Source organism: Ruditapes philippinarum, unplaced genomic scaffold, assembly GCF_026571515.1.
Source record: "Ruditapes philippinarum isolate M1 unplaced genomic scaffold, ASM2657151v2 ctg1620_1_1_1_1, whole genome shotgun sequence".
NCBI classification, from domain to species: Eukaryota; Metazoa; Mollusca; class Bivalvia; order Venerida; family Veneridae; genus Ruditapes; species Ruditapes philippinarum.
The window spans coordinates 467,002-494,255 of NW_026858094.1; the positions used below are offsets into that span (position 1 = coordinate 467,002).

The 27,254-nt window shown below is 33.5% G+C and overlaps 1 protein-coding gene across 2 annotated transcripts in view; it reads left to right on the plus strand.

Annotated features, from left to right (window-relative positions):
- LOC132752072 (constitutive coactivator of PPAR-gamma-like protein 1) overlaps nt 1–27,254 on the plus strand; it is a 28,517-nt gene extending 1,263 nt beyond the window's left edge. Inside the window, exons 2-17 of one of the 2 annotated variants that reach the window (XM_060742346.1) lie at nt 740–828; nt 8,576–8,670; nt 10,124–10,233; nt 10,819–10,865; nt 14,637–14,723; nt 15,447–15,572; nt 15,762–15,918; nt 16,301–16,577; nt 17,027–17,135; nt 17,346–17,552; nt 19,628–19,907; nt 20,294–20,308; nt 20,706–20,865; nt 21,536–21,701; nt 21,931–22,070; nt 22,557–27,254. In XM_060742346.1, coding sequence (XP_060598329.1) covers nt 740–828; nt 8,576–8,670; nt 10,124–10,233; nt 10,819–10,865; nt 14,637–14,723; nt 15,447–15,572; nt 15,762–15,918; nt 16,301–16,577; nt 17,027–17,135; nt 17,346–17,552; nt 19,628–19,907; nt 20,294–20,308; nt 20,706–20,865; nt 21,536–21,701; nt 21,931–22,070; nt 22,557–22,758 — 2,267 coding nt within the window. In that variant the 3' untranslated portion in view covers nt 22,759–27,254. The remainder of the gene's footprint in view (nt 1–739; nt 829–8,575; nt 8,671–10,123; nt 10,234–10,818; nt 10,866–14,636; nt 14,724–15,446; nt 15,573–15,761; nt 15,919–16,300; nt 16,578–17,026; nt 17,136–17,345; nt 17,553–19,627; nt 19,908–20,293; nt 20,309–20,705; nt 20,866–21,535; nt 21,702–21,930; nt 22,071–22,556) is intronic. The other variant, XM_060742347.1, reaches the window with a different exon arrangement.

Below are 27,254 nucleotides of genomic sequence, written 5' to 3' on the forward strand. Positions count from 1 at the left end.
TGAATTGTGCAAAATAATGTTCATGTATGTATATATATTTGAAAAAAAGATAACATAAATAATTTGAAAACAACATCTTTTGGGTCCCATCAAATGCAATTGCAACTTTTTTAATGTTATATTGCATAGACCAGGGTGTTCACTAGCCATGAAATCCTGAGGGTCATTTTATCAAGTTTTAAACTACAAGGCCAAATCCCCATGATTTAAACAAAATTTGACCCTCCAGTTAAAATCCTGAGGGTCAAATTTTATTAATATTGTACTATAAATCCTGTAATGGTTTTGATAATTGGTTTTGGGGTGGCTTTATGTGTTACAAATCAACAAAAACACATACTGATTAATATGCATAAATATTGTAGGCAGGTGTGACTAATTTATTTTTCCAAGTAACTAGGATGCAATTTCATTGAAAGGTTGTGCTATTTACAGAATAACTGAATCTAGTGTTTCCTCTTTCGAAGTATTTGGTTCAAGTTTCACAAACAATGTGTAAGTTTTAAAACATATGCCCATTTATATTGACAGAAACTTAAGGATTACAAATGTTTGGAAGACTTAGTCTTCTTACATTTTGTACAAATATTGTGATGCAACAGTAAAACTAATGATAAAGATATTTTTGGTCCTGGCAACAACAGCAACTTTAATGATCTTTTAAAACAAGAATTTTATTTTTCGTATAATTTTTACTTGATGAATTTTCAGTACAAATGTACATAATTTTATATTAAAGGAAATCACATCTTGACTGAAGAAGATCTATATGATTTCTACAAAGATCTTTTGGCTCGTGCTTCACAAGATGCTGGTAAAACCATTAAGGTAATTAACTAATTTGTCTGATTTCATATGTTTTTTTAACACAATCGGGAGATAATTATGCACCAGTCCCTTAGTGATTTTCCTACTTACATAACAGACTTCGAAAAAAAGGCCTCTTCGCAATTGAAATTTTCTTTAAAATAAAATCATGCAGTTTTCCCAAAAATCAGTTTTTAGCTCACCTGACCACGAAGTGGTCAAGGTGAGGTATAGTGATGGGGCTCTGTCCGGCGTCCGTCTTCGTGCCTCGTTCATTGTCAACATTTGGTTGTTAACAGTCTAGCAGTCACAGTTTTGATTGGATCATTGTCAAACTTTGTCAGAATGTTTGTCTCAATGAAATACAGATCGACTCATCGAGTTCGAAGATGGGTCATCTCCGGTTAAAAACTAGGTCAAAGGAGCTAAAAATAGAAAAAGCTTGTTAACACTCCTCTGGCTGCAGTTTTGATCCAAATATTCTGGAAATTTGTCAGGAAGGTTGTTTTAATGATTTCTAGGTCAAGTTCGAAGATGGGTTATCTCCGGTCAAAAACTAGGTCACAGGAGCTAAAAATAGAAAAAGCTTGTTAACACTCTAGTGGCTGCAGTTTTGATCCAAATATTCTGGAAATTTGTCAGGAAGGTTGTTTTGATGATTTCTAGGTCAAGTTCGAAGATGGGTCATCTCCGGTCAAAAACTAGGTCACAGGAGTTAAAAATAGAAAAAGCTTGTTAACACTCTAGTGGCTGCAGTTTTGATCCAAATATTCTAGAAATTTGTCAGGAAGGTTGTTTTAATGATTTCTAGGTCAAGTTCGAAGATGGGTCATCTCCGGTCAAAAACTAGGTCACAGGAGCTAAAAATAGAAAAAGCTTGTTAACACTCTAGTGGCTGCAGTTTTGATCCAAATATTCTGGAAATTTGTCAGGAAGGTTGTTTTGATGATTTCTAGGTCAAGTTCGAAGATGGGTCATCTCCGGTCAAAAACTAGGTCACAGAAGCTAAAAATAGAAAAATCTTTATAACACTGTAGTGGCTCCAGTTTTGATCCAAATATTCAGGAAATTTGTCAGAAAGGTTGTTTTGATGATTTCTAGGTCAAGTTTGAATATGGGTCATCTCCAGTCAAAAATTAGGTCGCATTGCCCAACAGGGGTTTATTTAAGCGGACGCCCGCTTGCCCGCATCGGGGAGAAATCGCTGCGGGCAAGTGAAATTTGAAAGCAAATTGCCCGGCGGGCAAGTGAATTTTCGTTATGCCTTCTATTAGCTTTGATATCCTTTGCCGATAATACTTTTCTTTCCGTTCATATTACAGTCAAAAAAGTGTATTTTTAACTGTTTCTGATTGTAGTTGGACTCCAACCAATCAACTTACGTAAAAAAACTTTTTCCATTTTGCTTTCCTTTCAAAATGGCGGGCGGCGCCGAAAGTTTTCCCATTTTTAAAAGAAAAAAATCTACAGCAATTAAAGAAAAAGCCACGGCAAAGAAAACATCTGATTTTCTGAATAAAAAGCATAAAATCACAAAAATTCAAGATGAGTTATGTCGATAAAGACTGACACAACTGCAAGGTTAAAGAAAGAACAGAAAAATCGGGCCGTAAAAATCTACTCCTTTGAATCCTGTACCGTACGCTATTGTTTTCTTCATACAGTCAAAATTTAACTAACTGGCGTCAACTCATTTGCAATAGGCCGATAGAATTTTTTTTTAATTCGTCACCAGTAATCTTTTTTACACAAATCTTGACGAAAAATCATAATAGTCTTGAACTGTTGTTAATTTATTTTCCTTTCTCCCCTACGGCAATGTTTAAAAGTATTCTTACCTATTAATAAACAGAATAAAATAATCCATAAAATGTTTAAAATCCTTTTTGGTAAATCACAGCATATTGTGTAACTATAAGTTATCTGAGGTCATTCTAGGTCATGCCTAATTTACGACCAAAACAGAAAAAACCTCCTTAGGTGAAACATACAGCAAATGACGTATATTTCGTCTGACAGTTCTTTGAAGCAGTCAGTGCTCTGAACTGTATGATTCCTGCGTGGGGTGAGTCCCTTTGATGTGATATAGGTTAAAACTTCAAATAAATTTTATTACAAACAGAGAGGATAGGAATCAGACAGATCAATTTAAATTGAATATAACACATCCTGTCATGGACTTGGAGCAACTTGTTGTTTTTAAAAATGAAATAAATTTGAAAGGTACATTACTAGTTTGGTAATGCAAACAAAGCAAACATATTTTTGATATTTTACATTGTTTGAAATCAACAAACCTAGCACAATTTTAGCAATCAATGTACTGTTTCCTTTTTAAAGTTGTAATAGGGAATAAATATTTTTAAGGTGATAGCATCTGAATGTTAATATATTTTAAAAGTCATCTGGAAAATGGCCTAATTATTACCTGTAATTTTTATAAGCCTTAACAGATCATGTCGGACATGACTATTGTTAATCTTCACTTTCATTTTACTATTTTGATGTGAGGAATCCCCGACATTTAGGAGTTTTTCTAAATTAAATCTCAGGGATTTCTATTGGATCCCTGGCAAAGAAAATTGTGTTGACCCCTAGACTATTGTGAATTAGCAAAAAACATATACAGTAGGGAATTTAGGACTATTTTACTATCTGAGGCATAAGTTGATAGGATCTGCAATAAATCTTATTTTGCCCCCACTTTAGTGGCGGGCATTTAGATTTACCCTTGTCCGTCTGTCCGTCCGTTCACTTTTGTGTCGCACGTAACTCAAAAAGTATTTCACTTAGAGTCATGAAATTGTACAGGAATGTTGATCAGCATGTGTAGTTGTGCACCTGGGTATTTTCGTCTGGATATTTCTAGTATTTTTAGAGTTATTGCCCTTGACTTAGTAAAATTTTGCAATTTTCAACTTGTGTCGCATGTAACTCAAAAAGTATTTCACCTAGAGTAATGAAACTTTACAGGAATGTTGATCAGCATGTGCAGTTGTGCACCTGGCCCCGTGTTCACAAAGATTTAAGGATCAGGATCAAGATCAGGATCAAATTGAAAAACTCTAATATTCTTCATTTTTTATCCTCATAGATTAAATATCTAATATTAATTTGATAAAACTGGACTTGAAATAGCAAATCGATGAAATTTTAGAATAAATTTATTGTAATTTTTACAAGATACGGGATTTTTACAGTTGATCCAAATATTGATCCCGATCCTAAAATTGATACTTATTTTGATCCAAATATTTTTGTATTTGTTAATTTTATCCCAAAATAGTTTCATTTCTTTTCAAATCAACAAAGTTTTACATTTTGAATATTTACTTTTTAATTCTAGCAAAACACAATAAATTTTAGTAACATAAAACAATGAAAATAAAATCAGGATCACTTGATCCTGATCCTGATCTTTTCTTTGTGAACACGGGGCCTGGGTATTTTCGTCTGGAAATTTTTAGTATTTTCAGAGTTATTGCCCTTGACTTTGTAAAATTTTGCAATTTTTAACTTGTGTCGCACGTAACTCGAAAAGTATTTCACCTAGAGTCATGAAACTTCACAGGAATATTGATCAGCATGTGCAGTTGTGAACTAGGTATTTTCGTCTGGACTTATTCAGTATTTTTAGAGTTATTGCCCTTGACTTAGAAAATTTTTGCAGTTTTCAACTTGTGTCGCAAGTTACTCAAAAAGGATTTGACATAGTCATTAAACCTTATGGGCAGGTTGCTCAGCATATTTAGATTTGCACCTGGGGTTTTGCTTGTGGATTTATCCAGTATTTGTAGAGTTATTTCCCTTCACTTAGTAAAAAGATTGACAGAACAGTGGCAAGGTGGGGGCACCCGTGTCCTATGGACACATTTCTAGTTTTTACCCAAAATTTTTGCTTTGATTATTAACAAACTTCACATTTAAGATCGGGCAACCTGTTTTTCCTGGGGGCAAGTAGATTTTCAAAGTTAAAGTTACTTGCCCTTTGGGCAAGTGAAAGTCAAAACCTTAAGTAAACCCCTGCCCAAATATGGAAAACCTTTTTAACACACTAGAGGTCACAATTTTGACTCAATTGTCATCAAACTTGGCCAGGATGCTTGTCTAAGACATTGCTTGGATGCGGTTGATGGGTCAGGGGAGCGATCCAGGGCCATCATGGCCCTCTTGTTTCAAGCAGATTTTGTTTGATTGTTGATGCAGAAAGCTGTCTTGATAGATTACAGTCTTCGACTTAACCCACTCGACCGACGACCAAGTCAAGTAAATTTGCGGGTGGTCGAGTGAAATTCCAAGCTGGTAGCCCGTCTGGTCGAGGGCTTTTTTCATATCCAAATTAAGAAAATGTTGGAAATATGCAGAGCTTCAGATAGCAATGTTTTGGCTTTATGAAAATCCAATAGATTTCTGCTGAATTGGATGGAAAATTAAAAGTACTATTGTCAACACTGCTGTAAGTTGAAAACGAAAGTAGCAGGAAGTGACATTGAGTAAAAAGGGAAGGTAACTCTTGGGAGTTTCTGAAATGAAATTATTGATAAAGTTAAATTTGGTGTAATCATCATAGGACTTAACCTAATATTCAATTTGTTTAGACATATATTATAATTTTTTTGCTACAAAATAAAGGAAAATGTTGTACTTGCCACTTTATTTATTGGAAAACATATTTCTCCCTTGCCATCTGCAGTTTTATACTCAATATTTTCGTACCAAGTTTACAGTTACAGACAATTTCCTCAAAGACTAATTCTTTGTGTATAAAAGTTTTAATTCTATTATATTTATTTTTCATTAATTCTAATTTCAATTATAAATAATCAAAACCAAAGAACGGTACTAAAATGTAGTCTGTAGAAATAGAGTATGAATATAGCCTCATGCTGACCATGTAGCTTATTGTAAAAGAATGTGACACATTCAAACAACAACATGTCAGCAATAAAAAAACGAGTCTTGTCATTAACTTGCTGTGTAACCTAAACAAACCCTAGTCTAGGGAAGCCTGCCTTAACAGAGCAAGTTTTGTATTATTTCACATTGAATCAATATTTTATTATTTATGTAAGTCAGACTGATTTATGTAAAGAAAGGAACTTTTTAGAAGGCAATGAAATTTGATAACAAAACAATGCAAATTCTTTTTATAAATTTTACCCCAGAATTTTCATTTTACTCTAGATTATGATGGGTAAACCACATTGGCCCTAAAAATTATTTGCAGCTTTATTGAACTTAAAACGCTTATGAAATATTATTGATTGTTAGACATTTATTAGGCGTCATCTCATGCTTCACAATATGTCTTTTCTCTTGTATTTTGAAGGCACTTAGCCAAAAAGGAACACACCAAAAAAAAAAAAGTAATACGAAAAGGAATATAAATTTGTTGTCAATGCATGTATCAGCCGACATGGTTACAGTAAACGAGGAGAAGAGTATTTTCAGTTTTTAAACAATTTTTTTTTCAGTGTCTATGGACAATGCCACAGAAATATCAAAATATCCTCTTTTCATATATAGTTTAAACTCTTCTTATTTAAATAATGAAAGGAAGAAAAGGTTGATTAGTTGATATTTTGATAATGTTAAATGGTATATAAAACATATAGAAAGTGTTATTTTTGAACAAAATGTATGCAAAAAAATACCATTTTGGTTCGGGCTAGTTAAAATGTGTTCGGGCTAGTGAACTTTGTAAGCTGCTAGCCCGACTGGGCTAGTGCTGATAAAAAATTAAGGCAAAGACTGAGATTATATGGCGGCTATTTCTCTGACTGGGTATGTGGTGGGCAATGGAATAGGATGCTGACCTTCCTGTCAAATTTGCTGCAAGCTTGTCAAAAACCAGCCTTTTTTATTTTCCAAATTAGCAATTTTAGGGTTAATTTTTCCCAAAATCAATTAAGTGAGAAAAATCACTGTCCCCTGGTTAGGGTGGAGAACTAAGCCAAGTTTTCACTCTGTTCTCACTTTTCCATCTTTTAAGCCGAAATGATAGTGGGTTGTTTGTTCAAATTTGCAGTGTGGGTCCTAATCTATTTTATACAGTAGCTACTCGAAAAAAAATAAAACTGGTATTTTCTTCGTCAATGCACACAAACTTTACCTGGAATACTCTGATTTTATTGTAAGGTCTTTAAAAATACAATTCTCACAAGCATTATCCGCTGTAATGTCTGAAGCAGTCCTATTGGACAACCAGCAATTTAAAATTTTAGTGCTTTATGAATGATGATGTCTATTATGCAGACCACTTGAGTTTACATTTAGTAAACTAAAGGGGTGTTTGTTTAACATAATGAATTTTCAGGGTGTATTTTTATTTTTAGCTCACCTGTCACAAAGTGACAGGGTGAGCTTTTGTGATCGCTTTTCGTCCGGCGTCCGGCCGTCCGTCCGTCGTCCGTCCGTAAACTTTTACTTTAAATGACATCTCCTCATAAACCACTAAGCCAATTTCATCCAAACTTCACAGGAATGTTCCTTTGGTGGTCACCTTTAAAAATTGTTCAAAGAATTTAATTCCATGCAGAACTCTGGTTGCCATGGCAACCGAAAGAAAAAACTTTAAATATCTTCTTTTAAAAAAACCATAAGAGCTAGAGCTTAGATATTTGGCATGAAACATCTTCAAGTGAGTGTCTACCAAGTTTGTTCATATAAAAGCCCTGGGGGTCAAAATTGGCCCCGCCCCGGGGGGTCATTGATTTTCCCTATATGCATATAGTAAAAACTTAAAAAATCTTCTTTTAAAGAACCCAAAGAGCTAGAGCTAAGATATTTAGCATGAAACATGTTCTAATGGGTGTCTACCAAGTTTGTTCAAATAAAAGCCCTGGGGTCAAAATTGGCCCCGCCCCAGGGGGTCATTGATTTTCCCTATATGCATATAGTAAAAACTTAAAAAATCTTCTTTTAAAGAACTCAAAGAGCTATGGCTAAGATATTGAGCATCAAACATGTTCTAATAGGTGTCTACCAAGTTTGTTCAAATAAAAGCCCTGGGGTTAAAATTGGCCCCGCCCCAGGGGGTCATTGATTTTCCCTATATGCATATAGTAAAAACTTAAAAAATCTTCTTTTAAAGAACCAAAAGAGTTAGAGCTAAGATATTTAGCATGAAACATGTTCTAATATGTGTCTACCAATTTTGTTCAAATAAAAGCCCTGGGACCGCCCCGGGGGTCATTGATTTTCCTTATATATGTATAGCAAAAACTTAAAAAATCTTCTTTGAAAAAACCCAAATAGCTAGAGTTAAGATATTAAGCATGAAACATCTTTTAGTGAGTGTCTACAAAGTTTGTTCAAATAAAAGACCTGGGGTCAAAATTGGCCCCGCCCCGGGGGTCATTGATTTTCTTTATATGTGTATCGATAGCAAAAACTTTAAATCTTCTTTGAAAAAACCCAAATAGCTAGAGGTTAGATATTAAGCATGTAACATCTTCTAGTAAGTGTCTACAAAGTTTGTTCAAATAAAAGCCCTGGGGTCAAAACTGGCCCCGCCCCAGGGGTGTCATTGTTTTTAACTATATGTGTATAGTAAAAACTTTAAAAAAATCTTCTTTTAAAAAGCCCAATGAGCTAGAGCTTAGATGTTTAGCATTAAACATCTTCTTATGGGTGTCAACCAAGTTTGTGCAAATAAAAGCCCTTGGGTAAAATTGGCCCTGCAACGTTGGGGGGGGGGGCCTATATACAGGTGAGCGACCTCAGGGCCATCATGGCCCTCTTGTCTGATTGTGTTGTTATTTTACAGCCCAATCCAGACAATGTTATCCGTGCTGTTGTGGACTATGTACGAAGTATCCCAGATATTTCCAACATGGATTATGTTGGAGATGCCATTTTCAGGTATAAATATCAAAGAATAACAAATCTTTATCTGAGAATAAGAAAAAATGATATTACTATGATGTTTGGAAAGTTCATCTAAAAATCTACAGTAAAGTTTAAGATACTTATTCTTGGAACTGATTCAAAAGGAAGTTATATTTAACTGAAGCATATAACCAAGTAAATTAATAGAAACTAATTTTAGCTGTCTAAGGTATAGCAATAGATTTGTGCATGTCACGATGATGTGTAAAAAAATAAGTTAAACACAATACTTAACACTCCTTGTTAGTCCCCTACCGGTTTAACCGGAGGGGACTTTAGGTTTACCCTCCGTCCGTCTGTCTGTCAGTCTGTCAGTCCGTCCGTCCGTCCACAAAACTGGATCCCGCGATAACGCAAAAAGTACTGAAAATATTTTTATGAAACTTGATATATGGATAGATGGCAGTATGGAGATTATGCACGTCTTTTTTTTTCTTCTTATGTTGAAAATTCTGGTTGCTATGGCAACAAATAGTCTGAAAATATGGCAAATTTAACACATAAACTGGATCCAGTGATAACTCAAAAAGTACTGAAAATATTTTTATGAAACTTGAAATATGGGTAGATGGCAGTCTGGAGATTATGCACATCTTTTTCTTTTCTTCTTATGTTGAAAATTCTGGTTGCTATGGCAACAAATAGCCTGAATTTCAAGATTTCTGATTTAAATTTTTCAGCTTTTTCACTATATGTTCTTTATTTCTTAAGGTGTTTACTTCAAACTTTAAATATAAGTTTCTGGTCATCAACCACGTCATATGTGACAAGGTTTATAACTCTAGCACAAAAAATATCAGTATTACCTCCCTTGAACTTAGATTTTTAGGGGAAAAAAATGTTGTCTTTTTTTAAATAACTTCTTTATTTCCTAATGTATCTACTTCAAACTTCATATATATGTTTTCTTATTAACACTCGACATTTTTGAGAAGGTTAAATACTCTAGCAAGACTATTTCCAGAATTATGTCCCCCTTGAACTTAGATTTTTTTCGAGAAACTGGTATTTTCACTCCAACTTCTTCATTCCTTATAGGATTTACTTTAAAATCCCACATCGTAATAATATGACAAGGTTGTATAAACATAATTTCCTTACTAAGCATGGAAACTTACTGTGATATAGACAAACTTATTTTATTATGTTTTGTGGTCGATATTTTCAAATACAGACTTCATCCTCAAATTCATTATAAATGGCAATACACAGGAGTGTATGACAATTAAAGAACTTTTTGAGGGACCGGTAGGGGACTACTGTATTGCCCGCAATACTATCAAATGCTTGTTTACAATATCTTGATAATTTTTTTAGTTGTACAAGATTTTCACTTGCTAACTCGAGCTTTTTCCGTTTGATATTGCTGACATTAGTTTTAATCGTTTTGTAAGAGGTAATTTGGTAAATGTTTTTGTTTTTGCAGGGATTCAGCAAAGGGAAATAAATTAGATCTTATCTCTAAACTAAAACAGAGCGTGCAGTACTACTTTAATGGTACAGAGGAGGGCTTCCTTAGATATAATCCAAGACCCAGTAAGTGTGTTATATTGTATGTTCATTAGAAAATATTTTATTTCTCCATATCATTTATGATAGCTGTTTTCTACCATTTCAACTCCCATTGACCACAATTGAATTCTAGTTTCCTTGCTTAAGAATGATATTTGCCATGTGTTGTAGTTTGGATAGGAATATCGGTACTGTACCCACAAACATTCAGATATATTTGATAGGGGATAAAATGCTTTATCAACCGTCCAATATTCTGTTTAAATACAGATTGGAGTTTTTTCAGGGCATGCAATTGTCTAAGGAAAGAAACAAATTGAACCATCTACAGTCTACGATATTTAGAGAGTTTTGATTTTCTTGATGTCTGTTGTTCTTTCTTTTCAGATTTCACTGTATATGTATAAAACTAATTCTGACCTACCTACCCTCTTGGTTTGAAGACAGAAATAAAAATTTATATTTTTTGACCTGTGCTTCTACTTGGCTGTATATAATGATGCACATGGGGTCATCTGCCACCAGAATATGCTTACAGTGTCAATGTGACAACCCAACCAAATCAATTACCATGCCCATGTTTGTAATTCTGTGTTTAATATTTTGCAGCAATGGGTAACTTCCCTCCACAGATGGCTTCTAACAAACAACAACAGGTAGGCATGAGCTTAATGTTGGCTGTATATGCACATTTAGTTTTGAAAAACCTTAGTTCTCATACTGTCCTTAATTGTATTTATAAGGACTAAATATTTCAAGAAATGAAGTTGGTAAGTTTGTTTTTTGGTGTTTTTTTTTTGCAAATTTGCAAAACTTCACATCAAATTTATTTATGTTATTAGCTCACCTGAGCATATGCTCAGGGTGAGCTATTAGGATCACTCTTCGTCCGTCGTCTGTCGTCCGTCGTACGTCGTCCGTTGTCCGTTCACACTTTTCAAATGACATCTCCTCTGAAACCATAAGGCAGATCATAATGAAACTTCACAGGGATGTTCCTTGTGTGAAGCCTTAACAAAGTTGTTCAAAGAATTCCATTCCATGCAGAACTCTGGTTGCCATGGCAACCAAAAGAAAAAACTTTAAACATCTTCTTCTAGATAACCCAAAGAGCTAGAGCTTAGATATTTGGCATGAAACATCTTCTAGTGAGTGTCTACCAAGATTGTTCAAATAAAAGCCCTGGGGTCAAAATTGGCCCCGCCCCAGGGGGTCATTGATTTTCCCTATAGGCATATAGTAAAAACTTAAAAAAAATCTTCTTTTAAAGAACCCAAAGAGCTAGACCTAAGATATTAAGCATGAAACATTTTCTAATGAGTGTCTACCAAGATTGTTCAAATAAAAGCCCTGGGGTCAAAATTGGCCCCGCCCCAGGGGGTCATTGATTTTTCTTATATGCATATAGTAAAAACTTAAAAAAATCTTCTTCTAAAAAACCCAAAGAGCTAGAGCTTAGATATTTGGCATAAGACATGTTCTAATGGATGTCTACCAAGTTTGTTCAAATAAAAGCCCTGGGGTCAAAATTGGCCCCGCCCCAGGGGGTCATTGATTTTCCCTATATGCATATACAGTCAACTATCGTTATCTCGACATCTCTTTTCTCGATATTTCGTTATCTCGATGAAATTTTGAAAGTCCCGATTTTCTTCCTTCTTTATCTATATTGGAAATATTTGTTTATCTCGATATTTCTATTTCGATATTTTCAGTATCTCGATGTAAAATTTCAGCCCCAACAGTTATTTTCACACTATTATCCTTTGTTTATCTGGACTTATAGTTTTCTTTCGTCTGTTCCCTTCAGACGTGTGAAAAACACGATCTAGACGATAATTGCTCAATTAATAGCACGTGTCATAATGACAATTATGTTTGTTACAAGTTTAGCTGTTTTAATAAAAGTTAATCTTTTTAGCGTGTTGATTGACTTATGTCCAAAATGACTGAATTTTACATTCTTTTTAAATATTCGAACACTGTATCAATTCATTATGACTTTAAATGTAGATGAAATAGTGAAAGTATAGAAACGCTATCGTTGCAATATTGTTTCACAACGTCACCACCAAATCAATCAGCGGTCGAACAATCTCGAGAAAGACCCGATAAATAATCCGGGAGGATATCCGAATCAACTATATCCGATATCCGATTCACTATATTGGTGTATTACTGAGTAAACCTCACTATGTGTTTTTATCACAGACACCCGTATTTCCGCTGGTAAACATCCGCTAATGTTACTTTGTCAAATATTGACTAGGCCTACGAAAACAACAGATAGGGATATTATAGTTTATTTGACATAAAGTATGCACATGTCTTTTGTAAAAATCAGTTTCGTTTTGTTCTAACCTTAATATGTTTATCTCGACATTTCGTTATCTCGATATTTTTTGGACGGTCCCAATGACTTCGAGATAACGAGAGTCGACTGTAGTAAAAACTTAAAAAAAATCTTCTTTTAAAGAACCCAAAGAGCTAGACCTAAGATATTAAGCATGAAACATCTTCTAATAAGTGTCTACCAAGATTGTTCAAAGAAAAGCCCTGGGGTCAAAATTGGCCCTGCCCCAGGGGGTCATTGATTTTCCTTATATGCATATAGTAAAAACTTTAAAAAATCTTCTTCTACAAAACCCAAAGAGCTAGAGCTTAGATATTTGGCATTAAACATGTTCTAATGGATGTCTACCAAGTTTGTTCAAATAAAAGCCCTGGGGTCAAAATTGGCCCCGCCCCAGGGGGTCATTGATTTTCCCTATATGCAATGCATATAGTAAAAACTTTAAAAAAATCTTCTATTAAAGAACCCAAAGAGCTAGACCTAAGATATTAAGCATGAAACATCTTTTAATAAGTGTCTACCAAGATTGTTCAAATAAAAGCCCTGGGGTCAAAATTGGCCCCGCCCCAGGGGGTCATTGATTTTCCCTATATGCATATAGTAAAAACTTTAAAAAAATTCTTCTAAAAAACCCAAAGAGCTAGAGCTTAGATATTTGATGTAAAACATGTTCTAATGGATGTCTACCAAGTTTGTTCAAATAAAAGCCCTGGGGTCAAAATTGGCCCCGCCCCAGGGTTCATTGATTTTCCCTATATGCATATAATAAAAACTTAAAAAAAATCTTCTCTTAAAGAACCCAAAGAAGCTAGAGCTAAGATATTAAGCATGAAACATCTTCTTATCAGTGTCTACCAAGTTTGTTCAAATAAAAGCCCTGGGGTCAAAATTGGCCCCGCCCCAGGGGGTCATTGATTTTCCCTATATGTATATAGTAAAAACTTAAAAAAAATTCTTTTAAAGAACCAAAAGAGCTAGAGATAAGATATTTAGCATAAAACATGTTCTAATGGGTGTCTACAAAATTTGTTCAAATAAAAGCCCTGGGGTCAAAATTGGCCCCGTCCCAGGGGTCATTGATTTTCCCTATATACATAGAGTAAAAAGTTAAAAATCTTCTATTAAAGAACCCAAAGAGCTAGAGCTGAGATATTAAGCATGAAACATGTTCTAATGGATGTCTACCAAGTTTGTTCAAATAAAAGCCCTGGGGTCAAAATTGGCCCTGCCCCAGTGTTCATTGATTTTCCCTATATGCATATAGTAAAAACTTAAAAAAATCTTCTCTTAAAGAACCCAAAGAGCTAGAGCTAAGATATTAAGCATGAAACATCTTCTTATCAGTGTCTACCAAGTGTGTTCAAATAAAAGCCCTGGGGTCAAAATTGGCCCCGCCCCAGGGGGTCATTGATTTTCCCTATATGCATATAGTAAAAACTTAAAATTAAAGAACCCAAAGAGCTAGAGCTAAGATATTTAGCATAAAACATGTTCTAATGGGTGTCTACAAAATTTGTTCAAATAAAAGCCCTGGGGTCAAAATTGGCCCCGTCCCAGGGTCATTGATTTCCCTATATACATAGAGTAAAAAGTTAAAAATCTTCTATTAAAGAACCCAAAGAGCTAGAGCTGAGATATTTAGCATGAAACATGTTCTAATGGATGTCTACCAAGTTTGTTCAAATAAAAGCCCTGGGGTTAAAATTGGCCCTGCCAGGGTGAGGGGGGGGGGGCGCAAAAGTCATTGTTATTCATAATTTGTGTATAGTAAAATCTTAACATCATGAAAAATTTTAATGGGTGTCTTCCAAGTTTGTTCAAATAAAAGCCCTTTGGTTTAAACTGGCCCGGCCCTGAGGGCCTATGTTCAGGTGAGCGACCCCAGGGCCATCATGGCCCTCTTGTTTTTGTTAAAGGCATGTTACAGTTTAGTCATTTGCTTTTAAATTAAATCATAATATGAATGGGATTTTTAGGCTTTTCTGTCTGCAAAATGGATTTATGTTATACTTTTTTACCTATGATTATTATTATATTAAATTATTAATCTATTTACCAAAATTTATGTTTGAAGGATTTCACTGGATATGGAGCACATTTGATGAATGGGGCAGGAGCTGCTAGAATCAGTCCAGAGGCAAATATTCCTATCCCTAAACAGGTGAGATTATATACTGTTTAGTGATTTAAATATTAGTTTTATGGATATGTTGGTTGGAAGATTTAGTGCCATTTTTGGTGCAGGAGATTTCACGACATTGTGATTGATGGCAATACATTCAAAGCTATTTGTCCTCCAGTCCTTCTCTGGTTACTTGTATGGAGAAGTTGGTAATGTTTGCAATAACCTGACAAATAATTGTACAATTACTCCAGAACACTCCATAGGTAATTGCTGATCGGTACATATGAATGAAGTCTTAGCAAAAACAGATCTACTGGCCCTTTACTTTAAGACATGTTGATCTATCATATTATTTTGCTGATAAATTATCTGTTCTCATTCAGCATATTTTTCCCTATTTTGAGAATGGCGCCAGTACTAGAAAAATTATATTCCTGGAGAAATTGTAATTGTGAATGATAAATACTTTAAAATCATGTTCCATTTATATAAACTTAAATGATTTAAAAATTATATTCCTGGAGAAATTGTAATTGTGAATGATAAATACTTTAAAATCATGTTCCATTTATATAAACTTAAATGATTTGTTTCAATTTGAGACAATTGAGTATGTAATGTTCAGGTGAGAAATGATAAAAGTACAAAATGAATTGGGAACGTGGGAATTATAGAAAATTGTCAGAAATTTAGAAAACTGCAATTAGTTTTCTGGTGTATGTTTTATAAGGGGAAAAACATATCTTGATTTTTTGGCAGGTAAAAACTCGAATTGGAAGCCGTGAGGTTGAACTGCCACAAGTGAGCCCAGAAATAATGAGAATAGCTAGTGAGAGACACCAGAAGGGTATGATGTCACCTTGGGTGTACCAAGTTCTGTCACAGGTATACACCCTTGTTTTCTTGTTAATTAACTTGCTGGAAATGCATCTTGTCATCAAGTTTTACATAATGTACAAAACAAAAGAGGTGGCTAGTATTTTATATTGTAATGTTAAAATTTGTATATTAATTGTAGTTTTATTCAAAATTTGTATATTAATTGTAGTTTTATTCAGGTTAAATGAATTGTAGGGGGAGATAAAGATGGTGGTGACACTTGAAGATGAAAGTGTAAGGGAGGTACCTACAAGCATGGATTTGTTCCGCTCCATTAGGAAGACTGTCTACAGTGTGCTTCTCAACCTGAACAAACTGAAAATTGTACATGAGAATCAGGGTAATAAAAGAGGTAAGGCTGCCTTGGAAAAATAAGAATATACAAATTAAAATGTTTGAATAATGGGCTGCATTAAAGTTTTTGCACAACAACCATGCAGCGATCACAAGACCTCAATTTTTTCTTTTAAACAAGCAAAAATAATCCCAAGTATTTGAAATAAAAGCTGTAGTACAAGGAATAATCTGTATACGTTGGAAATTTCAGATATTTGCAAAGAAAGCTGCAAGTGATTTATTTCTTAAAATGTTTAGTCTGATAGATTAGCTTATTTTCATGTCTTTAATAGGCATCATATTGGTGATCACTGGAGAGCTTAAATTGACAAAATATCTCCAGTAAATCTGACTTAAATAACATATTTAATGTATGATTTTTTGTTCGTCACTTTCAGTTGATGGAGCAGGTGCTGCACCAAAAACATTTGAAGTGCCTATCAAAGAATGGGTAGTACGCAGGGTTGGCAGTCAGAAACCTAGTTTTGACCTTGTGATGGCCAAGCCAGTGGAGTGGAAGACACCAAGTATTGAAAGAATGTGGCTGGGACAGCAGCCTGAAGATAAGACGAGGCGACTACGAGCTTTCCTTACCACTATGCATAGTGATACTCCTCTTATGTTAAACACAAATTATGTTCCACAACATTTGTTGATACTCAGTTGTGTTCTTAGGTGAGTTATTAAGCTTTCAGCTGAGATTTCCAATGTCTGTCAGAATTGATTTCAATATTGAAAAAGAATATAACATCAAACAAGTTTACGATGACCGTCTTTTGCAAATTCTTTCATTAGACAAGACAAAGTATAAAAACTGTGCTTTGCTCAGTTTCTCAGCTGTCACAAAAGATTTATCCTAATTATGCAGTAGATATTTACATAAGCTGTTACTTTTCAAATAAATGGTAAATACAGTGATTCTTTCATCTGATGTTACAATATTGACTTGTGTGAGATACTATTTAATCTGATTTTTTTAGGTAAAATGCAGTTAAAGCAATGCATCAAACAGTTTTTATGAATAGCCAATGATTTGAAATTTCTGTAGTAGATATCAGGAATTAACAGAAATTAACTAAGGCTTGCATTATTTTGGGTGATTGGGTATTTCATTTATTTTATAGATACATGTTGGAATTTGGGAGAATTTTACAGAGACAAGAATTAGATGCTTTCCTTGCCATGAGTGTTTCACCTTTACTTCATGATGTTCAAACCATGCAAGATTTGAAGGTATTCTCAATAATTCTGTGCATTCAACCTTCAAGGCATAAAAGTTAAAAATATGATGTTCAAAGTTAGATTAAGTCCAATTGAAATTTGTTATGAAAGTTATGGATGATAAGGTATTTTGAATAGTATTTCGCAGAAAACTGATAAGAAATTATTGATTTCTGAGATATAACAATTAAGTTTAACTATTTTCCTCAACCCTTCCAATAGTTACCATCAGTTCAACCTCGTGGAGTTGCTCTTGCTGCATTGTTCATGGCTGGTGTAGAAGTTGCTCAGTTTGCCAATGATGTTTGTGGAGCTCCAGTGCCATGGAATATGGTGTGCCCATGGCAGTTCTTTGATGGGAAATTATTTCACTTTAAACTATTGAAAGCCAACAATAATACACCTCTGATTGACATGTGTGATGGTCAGGTAATGTTACTTTTATATACATGTCAAAAGTTTTCATCTTTTTAGCTCACCTGTCACAAAGTGACAGGGTGAGCTTTTGTGATCGCTTTTCGTCCGGCGTCCATCCGTCCGGCGTCCGTCTGTAAACTTTTACTTTAAATGACATCTCCTCATAAACCACTGAGCCAATTTCATCCAAACTTCACAGGAATGTTCATTTGGTGGTCACCTTTAAAAATTGTTCAAAGAATTTAATTCCATGCAGAACTCTGGTTGCCATGGCAACCGAAAGAAAAAACTTTAAATATCTTCTTTTAAAAAACCATAAGAGCTAGAGCTTAGATATTTGGCATGAAACATCTTCTAGTGAGTGTCTACCAAGTTTGTTCAAATAAAAGCCCTGGGGTCAAAATTGGCCCCGCCCCGGGGGGGTCATTGATTTTCCCTATATGCATATAGTAAAAACTTAAAAAATCTTCTTTTAAAGAACCCAAAGAGCTAGAGCTAAGATATTTAGCATGAAACATGTTCTTATGGATGTCTACCAAGTTTGTTCAAATAAAAGCCCTGGGGTCAAAATTGGCCCCGCCCCGGGGGGTCATTGATTTTCCCTATATGCATATAGTAAAAACTTAAAAAATCTTCTTTTAAAGAACTCAAAGAGCTATGGCTAAGATATTTAGCATGAAACATGTTCTAATAAGTGTCTACCAAGTTTGTTCAAATAAAAGCCCTGGGGTCAAAAATGGGCCCGCCCCAGGGGGTCATTGATTTTCCCTATATGCATATAGTAAAAACTTAAAAAATCTTCTTTTAAAGAACCAAAAGAGTTAGAGCTGAGATATTTAGCATGAAACATGTTCTACTAAGTGTCTACCAAGTTTGTTCAAATAAAAGCCCTGGGGTCAAAATTGGTCCCGCCCCGGGGGGTCATTGATTTTCCCTATATGCATATAGTAAAAACTTAAAAAATCTTCTTTTAAAGAACCCAAAGAGCTAGAGCTAAGATATTTAGCATGAAACATGTTCTAATGGTTGTCTACCAAGTTTGTTCAAATAAAAGCCCTGGGGTCAAAATTGGCCCCGCCCCGGGGTGTCATTGATTTTCCCTATATGCATATAGTAAAAACTTAAAAAATCTTCTTTTAAATAACTCAAAGAGCTATGGCTAAGATATTTAGCATGAAACATGTTCTAATAAGTGTCTACCAAGTTTGTTCAAATAAAAGCCCTGGGGTCAAAATTGGCCCTGCCCGGGGGGGGTCATTGATTTTCCCTATATGCATATAGTAAAAACTTAAAAAATCTTCTTTTAAAGAACTCAAAGAGCTATGGCTAAGATATTTAGCATCAAACATGTTCTAATAGGTGTCTACCAAGTTTGTTCAAATAAAAGACCTGGGGTCAAAATTGGCCCCGCCCCGGGGGGTCATTGATTTTCCCTATATGCATATAGTAAAAGCTTGTTGGGGGGGGGCCTATATACAGGTGAGCGACCTCAGGGCCATCATGGCCCTCTTGTTTCATAGTGTTAAGTTTCTGTCATGGTAAATTTCTTTTAACAGAAGTTTAGTGTTTGTGATATGATTTGTTTATTTTAAATCTGCATTCCCATATTTGAAATTTTCTAATTGGTATTTTGAACAATTTTGAGTTTCTTCTTGAAAAAATGAAATTTATTTGAGACACCATTACTTAAATCATTAAGATTAATTTTGAATATGTGACATAAATGAATAAGGACATTTCTTATTCAAATATTTCTGACGTGAGAAGTTTGAACTGTTACAGAATTTATAAATCAACTATCTACAGGTTAAAATTTAAGAGTGGTCATGGTATAATTTAGAACAACGACAAAACAGGAGAAATATTAACCATTAACTTGCAAGGTCAAAGGTGATCAGCCTTGGCCACCAGTATAGCCCAACATCTTTTCAGTCTGACCAGGCTCTATATTGTTGGTATTGAGCTAAAACATTTATTTTGATATTGAAATCCCTTATTTGAATTCATAGCAGTACAAGTCCATTTGAAAAATTCAGCAAGCTAAAGTTTAAAAAAAAATAAAGAAAACTTTTTGCAATATTTTACAGGTAGAGCAGGTGTTAAGAGTGGAGAGATTAAGACAAGCTATCATGGAAAACCTTCAGTTTGAATTTGCAAAACCATTTCTTCCATCTGCTGCTATGTACGCAGGCTATCCTATGCCGTATGGACAGGGTCCAGGTGGACCGTTCCCATATAGACCAGCTGGTATGGGTAGGATGCCAGGTGGACCACCTCCACCACAAGGAGGCCGTGGGATGGGCATGGGCTTCATGGGTCCTCCAGAGATGGGTCCCCCAAATCAAGGCAGAGGTAGAGGCATACTTGGTAAGTACTGATAAACTATTCATGCTGATTGTTTTTGTAAATTAATTCATTAATTTGTCAAATTAACTATGTTTAGCAAAGTCGCACATATATAGGATTTCCTTGTCATTAGACCTTAAAGTGATCATAATATATATAATGCTAATTGGGTAAAGGTAGTATAATTGAATTGTATTTTGATATTCACATGACTGTGGGGATTTTTTAGTTGTTGAAGGAACATGTTTTTAATTAGGCTTTATTGATAATAAGGTTAAGAAATTTCAGTGTCAACCAATCAGAGTCTTGTAACAATGTATGTAAGTGCCTGGTTTTATTACTACTTGCAAAAAAGCCAGTCTTGTCACCCCAATATTTAAAGGAGTTAACCCATTATTTAATTTTAGGTTATGATAGACGAAGTAAAGTATTACCTGTTAATTCCAGTTGAATTTTGACACATTTTGTTTCTGCACTTAATTATTTATTTGAACATTGTTATTGTTTGCATTGATTTGTTATGTTTTACTTTTGACCAGTTGTTGTTTTGAAATTGTTCATAGGCAGCAACTTTTGTTGTCAAATTACTGGTTAACTAAACATCTATTTATATTTGCTTTAATATCCATCTCTTTTATTTCATGGACTCTTCAACTGCAAATTATCTTTGATTCATTTACACTTTTAATTTTGACCTCGTAGATGATATAAAGGGTTTCTTGCAGCATCAAAATTAGAGCAGCCACCAATATAACATAGACTGAAATGCAGGTTTGTCTTACTATATAATAATAATAAATATTTTCCTGTATTTATTAGGACGTTCTCCTGTTGATGGAAGAGGAGGTCAGCTGGAGATTGCAGGTGTTGTTGTAGGAAGTTGGGGACCGAACCTATCTGCTTCATCCAGGGGTAGAGGTGGTGGTGGTGGCGGCAACCAGATGCAACCTCGAGTCATGTCAGTAGGTGGACCGAGAAGGTAAATTATATATAAAACAGCCTTTTATAATGAGACTGTCATTAAACAGAAAGTAAATAGTGTCAGTACTTCAAATTGCAAATCAATATTGAAACAAATGTTGATAATCAATGATATATTGATACCAGCTTTCAGTGACAGTCGTGCCTTTTCATTATTTTGTGATACTTCTATAATACTAACTTAAAAAAAATCCCTCATTTGGTTCAGTATGATAACTGATTTTTCTGCTTGTTTGACTGATAAATCTTTGAATTTTTCATTACCTCTTTTCACTTTTCAGTCAACCACAAATTACTTATTAGTGAAACTCATCAAGATAGAAAAATAAGATATATGTTGTATGGCACAATATTTGAACTGGAAATTCCATCATGTATCCAAAGATAACTTTACTTATAAAAACATACTTTAGTTGATCAGCATTTTTGATGTCATTATAAGAAAAGTTGCTTGTTTTAGAGTTTTCTTTTCAGTTTTATGCTGTCTGAAGTACATTTTGTTTACGTTAATTGTATGTTTTTTCATTAAATTCAAAATAATATCTTTAACAAAATGAAGAATGTAATTATGTACTAGTGAATGGTAAGATAAACTAATTGTCATTTTGTAAAAAAAAAAAAAAGTTTGTCTAAAGTATGTTTTAACTATAATTAAGCTTGTATTTTAGGGGAGGCGGAGCCCGAGGCATGTTTTACAGAGGTGGTATGGCACCTAGAGGTATGAGAGGAGGGCGAGGAATGATGGGAGGGCGTGGCATGATGGGAGGGCGTGGCATGATGGGAGGTCGAGGCATGCCTGGAAGAGGAATGTTAATGCCCATGTATAGAATGCCTGTAAGTACTTTAATATTATGTTGTTATCTCTAATTAAAGGCAGACACCCGCCTATATGACTGGAATACTGTTGAGAAAAGGCGTAAAATGAAACAAACAAACACATGCTTGTTAGCCTCCTATAATTGTGGAAAGGTCTTTGGTCTGGAACAAGTTAGGTATATTTTGAAACTTTCCTGTTTTTTTATGAAAACTTGAAGACGTTGAATATGGATGTTTGTTTTTTCAGGAGAGACCGTTCTATAATCGTATGGGTCGTGGTTCTGTCAGAGGTATCAGGAGGCCAGCAGTAAAAGCTAGACCTAAACCAGGTGGAAAGAAAAAGACACCCAAAGGTCGTGGTATGACAGTAGATCCTGGAAATTCTGGGTAAGTCCATTCTATTAATAAAATTAATTTGAGAGTTAACAATAAAATGCTCAAAATTTTAGCAAATGCTGATGGAATATTGAAAATTATGTTAAAATTAATAAAGATACACAAGCCAATATTTGGTTTAACTTAAGCCCATACATAACTGTCAGGAAGGTTATATATTAACTGCACTGGCTTGTAATACAAGTGTCAACATAATCAAAAATGAACAAAGTAGCTCTTCTGTTGGGAGAAGAACCTCACAATACTGTGTCAATAGCTTTAAAATTGTAAATTCTGTATTGAAAATGTTCAGGAAATGCCCAGTTGATGGTCCCTGACAGGTATAGATTTCATTTCACTTATATAACGGAGTAAGTAATTCATTGGTTAGTATAAAACAAATAGAAGAAGTTTATTGGAAATTTTTAAGATTTTGTTTTGTTTCCTTATCCAATTTTAGATAAAATTTCTGTAGAAGAAGGTGTTTAATATTTTCAGTGATAGTTCAGAGGCTGTTAAAGCAGAGAAGAGTGGTGATGATGAGGAGGAGGAGGATGAGAATTATGAAGATGCTGAAGATGAAGATGATGAGGCTAATACCGGTGCAATAGGTAAACAACTGATGCAGAATGGCCTTCAGAGTCCTGATAGCGGTATCCACGGCGACAAATCTGCAACAGATATTACACTCAGTACTTAATTTGTAGTACACCATCCGGCCAGTTTTTAGGCCCTAGTCCAATACCAGAGCAGTTTTGATTAACATGTTCAAAATGGGCATTTTTGTGTGGGGTAGGGGGGTATTTTTGGGGTACATTTGGTGCATTGGGAAATGGGAGGGTTACATTCTTGCTTCTATATATCATGACCTTGGTTTTGATTTAATTAATTGATTAAAATTTTGGTGATAAGGTGTTAAATCATTAACGAAAATTGTCCCTGATGTTTGAGATACGATGGGGATATAATTTAATAATGAAAGATAGTAAAATGTTTTAAATTTGATTACACTTTGATAACCATCTTTTATCTAGTTTTGGTAATGAACGTGAAAAGATTTGTGTGATTAATATATATTAATCAGATCAAAGTCCTTTCTACTTTTAACCTTGTCATGATACAGTGGAGCAAGTATCATTTATGATTTTATATACATTTCAAAGGTGATGAAAAAACCATGTTATAATAAGTTCCAAGGCATAGAAGATCAGTGACTTTAATAATAAAAAAAAGGACACCTTTGAAATTTATATATTTTACTCATGTTGATCATCACTGCACTGGATATGTGTTCAAAACGGGGAAACAAACAGCTGTATGTGATGCCAGTGTTACCATAGCAACCAAATCATGTTTTTCTTTGGTATCTATGGTAATGGGTACAGGCCAGAACTGCAGAAATTGTAAGAAATACACACAAATAAATATAAAATAAAGTTATACTGTATTTCTGTAGTCCTGGGTTGTAATTATGCACGGCTGACGTTGATTTATTTTTGATCATATTTTATACAAATCTATTATTTTTATACATTGATATTTGTTCATTATTTTCTATGAAGTGGTTTGTTGTTATCATGAGAATTGTGACTTTACACACGAAAGATGTTTAAGGATTGTTCACCGTTGGGAGTAGTTTTTGTCCTAGGATTTCTGATATTTTCAGTCAACAATTTACACACGACTACTATCTAAACTGAGAAATTGTGTTAATTTGCAAGTTAGAAAAGGATTTCTGCTAAATACAATTACACTGGGAAGATAAGTATGATAAAAACATGCTTTATCCTGGAAAAAAGAATAAAAAATAAAATCTTATTTTCAATTAGGAATATTTTATTTGGGAGATACATTGATATCTGTACTATTGTAATAGGTAATTTGACTTTATTATCAGAATCCTAGGAGGTTAGAGGGGCAAGTTTTATGTTAAAGTTTGTGTTAGAAAGTTTATGTGAAGACGATAGAATGGTTTCATATATTTTGGGGTGGGTGGGGTATTATTTTTGAACAAAATACATTTATAAGGGGGGGATGGAGTGAGAAATGTACAGCAGGCTTTGTTTACCTGTCAAGATTTGACTTGAATATTTGATGTCACATGGCACTTGAACCATGTTAATTGCAAGGCACTTGAATGCCAATAGATAAATTTGACTAAAGTTGTACCACAAGGTACACCAGTTGGACCTGGCTTTTATGTTAAACCTATACAAAACTGGTATTGGAGATCTGTCAGTTAGTTGAGTTTCCTCATATAATGGTTATACACAGAAAACACCAATGAGAAGCTATACCTAAGTGACCGTGTCTCCAGTGTTCAGTTTTAAAATTGGTTGATGTTCATTGAGAACACTGAAGCCAAATGAGGTATTGTGTTTTACTGTTGAGTTATATTTCGCCATGAAGGCTGGCAGAATTTCATCCATTTAATTGGATTAATAACTTAGTGAAGGACTTTATTGATTATACCTGGAGACTATATTGCACTATGTATTGTGTAAATTTTTATTCATATACCTTATAAGAATGGAAAAATTGTCTATATCCATGCTAGATGGATAATTTCACACACAAGTGTAGGAACATCTAACATTATATAAGAATGATTGAAAAGTAAACTCAATAAAAAATGGAATTTTCTCTAGATTTATTGTTTAATATACATGTTTACTACAGTTTTATATTAGCTTGATTGTTCCAAGTATTGATTTACCAATTGTAGTTCCTTCTAAAAGGAACATTTATCTACTACATATGTATACATAGAATGTGCAACCACACTTTTGCTGTTTATTATTGAGAGCACGCTAGTGTGCTGTATCAGTGGACAAGTATGAATTAAGGTAAAGGTGAAATTTTTAAATATTTATCGACTGATCTAAGTTAGATGGCATGAAAAATGTAGTTTTGACTGAAAGTGCATATCTGAAACGATTGACATGTTGTGAAACATTTTGCCTTTATAATCGGTAATTTTATGCTGGAAAAGGTTGAATACCTTGTATTTTGGTAATTTTATGCCATATTATCTTGGCTCAGTCAGTAACTATTTATTGTCCATTGATTTAGATTGACAAAAAAAATAGAGGAAAGACATATTTCGCACCTTTACCAAAAGTTTATGTTGTATAAACTGTGTAAAATAGAATTGTTTCGTATAAATATGTTTAAATTTGTTTTTATTTTTCCCAGTGTTAGGACCCTGTTCTTTTTTTTTATTATATAAAAATTTATTGATCATTTCAAATTGAATACTACATGTGTATTTATTTGTGGGAATTATTTGTAAAAAGTAAAATTATACAATAAAGTGAATTGGAAAAAAAGATATTTTTTGGCAAAAAAATCAAGTTTTTGAAGAGTAGTTATATATATATACATAGTGGAGGTCTTATACGTATAAATTTTATTCTTATATTGATTGTATAAAGTTATTATAAACATTGTTTCCTTTAAAAAAAAAAACATAGCATTGCTTGAAGTGTCTGATTTTAAGAATAATGAAAATCCTTTTTTTTTCTTTTCCTGTTCTTGTAGTGTTTAAATAATAACAATAATAATTGAATAACTATGACTGCACATTTTTGCATGTTTTTTTTTCTATTAAAGGCACGCAATGCTATGTTTAAATCATTGGTAATAATTTGTATTTTAATCGTACATATATTTGAAAAAAAAATACAAAAAAAAATGTTGTTTCATGTCATTTATTTAACAAATTGACATGTTTTAGTTTGGTTTATGAATTTAATTAAGGACTGTTAAGGTATGAAATAAATGCCATATTAACTGGTCAGCTGATGCAATCACAAAGGCTCACAGACTTAAATAAATTTTAATTGATGTTGAAAGTTAATTTTTTTAATTTCAAGTGATTTGTGTATGTAGAATTATGCTGTCAAATTTGCAATGAGTAAAACAAAAAGATAATCATACAACATTTATGATTTTATCTTAATTGGACCAGTGGTGTTTTATTACATCAAGTATGGTATTTATTTTGTTTTTTTACTTTGGCACAGATTTTATATTTCCAAATTTTTCTTAGGAGAGATGATATAGTTTCATGTTTTCTGTCATTATTTGTTATTAGTGTATCCAAGTAAAACCTTGAAAAAAAAAAATGTAAAAATTCTGACTAAAGTTTCTTTAAAGTAAATTTGTAATTTACAAACTATGGTATCATAAGCTGCTTATTTGTCTAGTTATTTTTGTGGTTGCACTGTACCTTTTGCTTCTCTTAGTATTCAGTAAAGTATAAACCCTGTCATTTATCATTGTTACGGAGTGGTGTTAAATAATAAACAATTAGGTCACTTGTTGCTTATGCTGTACTTGAATAAATAACAAAGGTCATTTATATATAGATAGTTAATGGTGTGCAAAGTGAGAAGTAAATTTAAGTGTTTCTTTGGCAGTACGCTTTGGTTTAGCGTACGAGTCTTCAACCTTGGAGGTTTTTTGAAACAGTATATATAAGGATCATATGATGACTTTTGTTATTTGATGTAGGTTTTTTATACCAGGACATGAAGGTGTTTACTATGTTCTATACATTGATAAGTAAAAGATGATTTTAATATATCTTTGAATAAGAGAATTTCTCGTAAAGGATTACTTATTAATTAAAAAATACTTATATGTAACACACAGTGTGTAAAAAAGTTGATGATTTTCTGATCTACTATTTCAAGTACAGTGAAGCAAACATTTAATTTTGAGTATATAATAATGTAATCTTTCTCCTTTTTAATCTTTCCCTTTGCTTTGTTTAGTTAGTATTAAGGTACATTTTGTATTTTTCTTCAGCCTTTCATACACTTATTAAAGTGGTATGTATAAAGAAAGTAGGTATTTTCCCTGAGAAAAAAAAATGGGTAGGAATGAACACTGCATCTTGTTAATGTGTGATATATAAATTTCTATTAACTTGTATATTATATTAAGAAAAAAAGAAATTATAAGTATTTACATATTGAAATAAATTGATCAGTATTTCTGATCTTGAATTAATCATTATCTTTAAAGAAAATGGTGATAAAGAAATTTGTTCATATAAGAAGGAAATAAATAAAAAAGGACTTATATTGAGATGAGGAAAATAAAGTGGCAAGAGCATGATTTTGATGGCCCTATGGATAGAGGTTTTGTATGGAACGGCTGTTATTTTTGATTAAATGTTGTTTTTGTCAA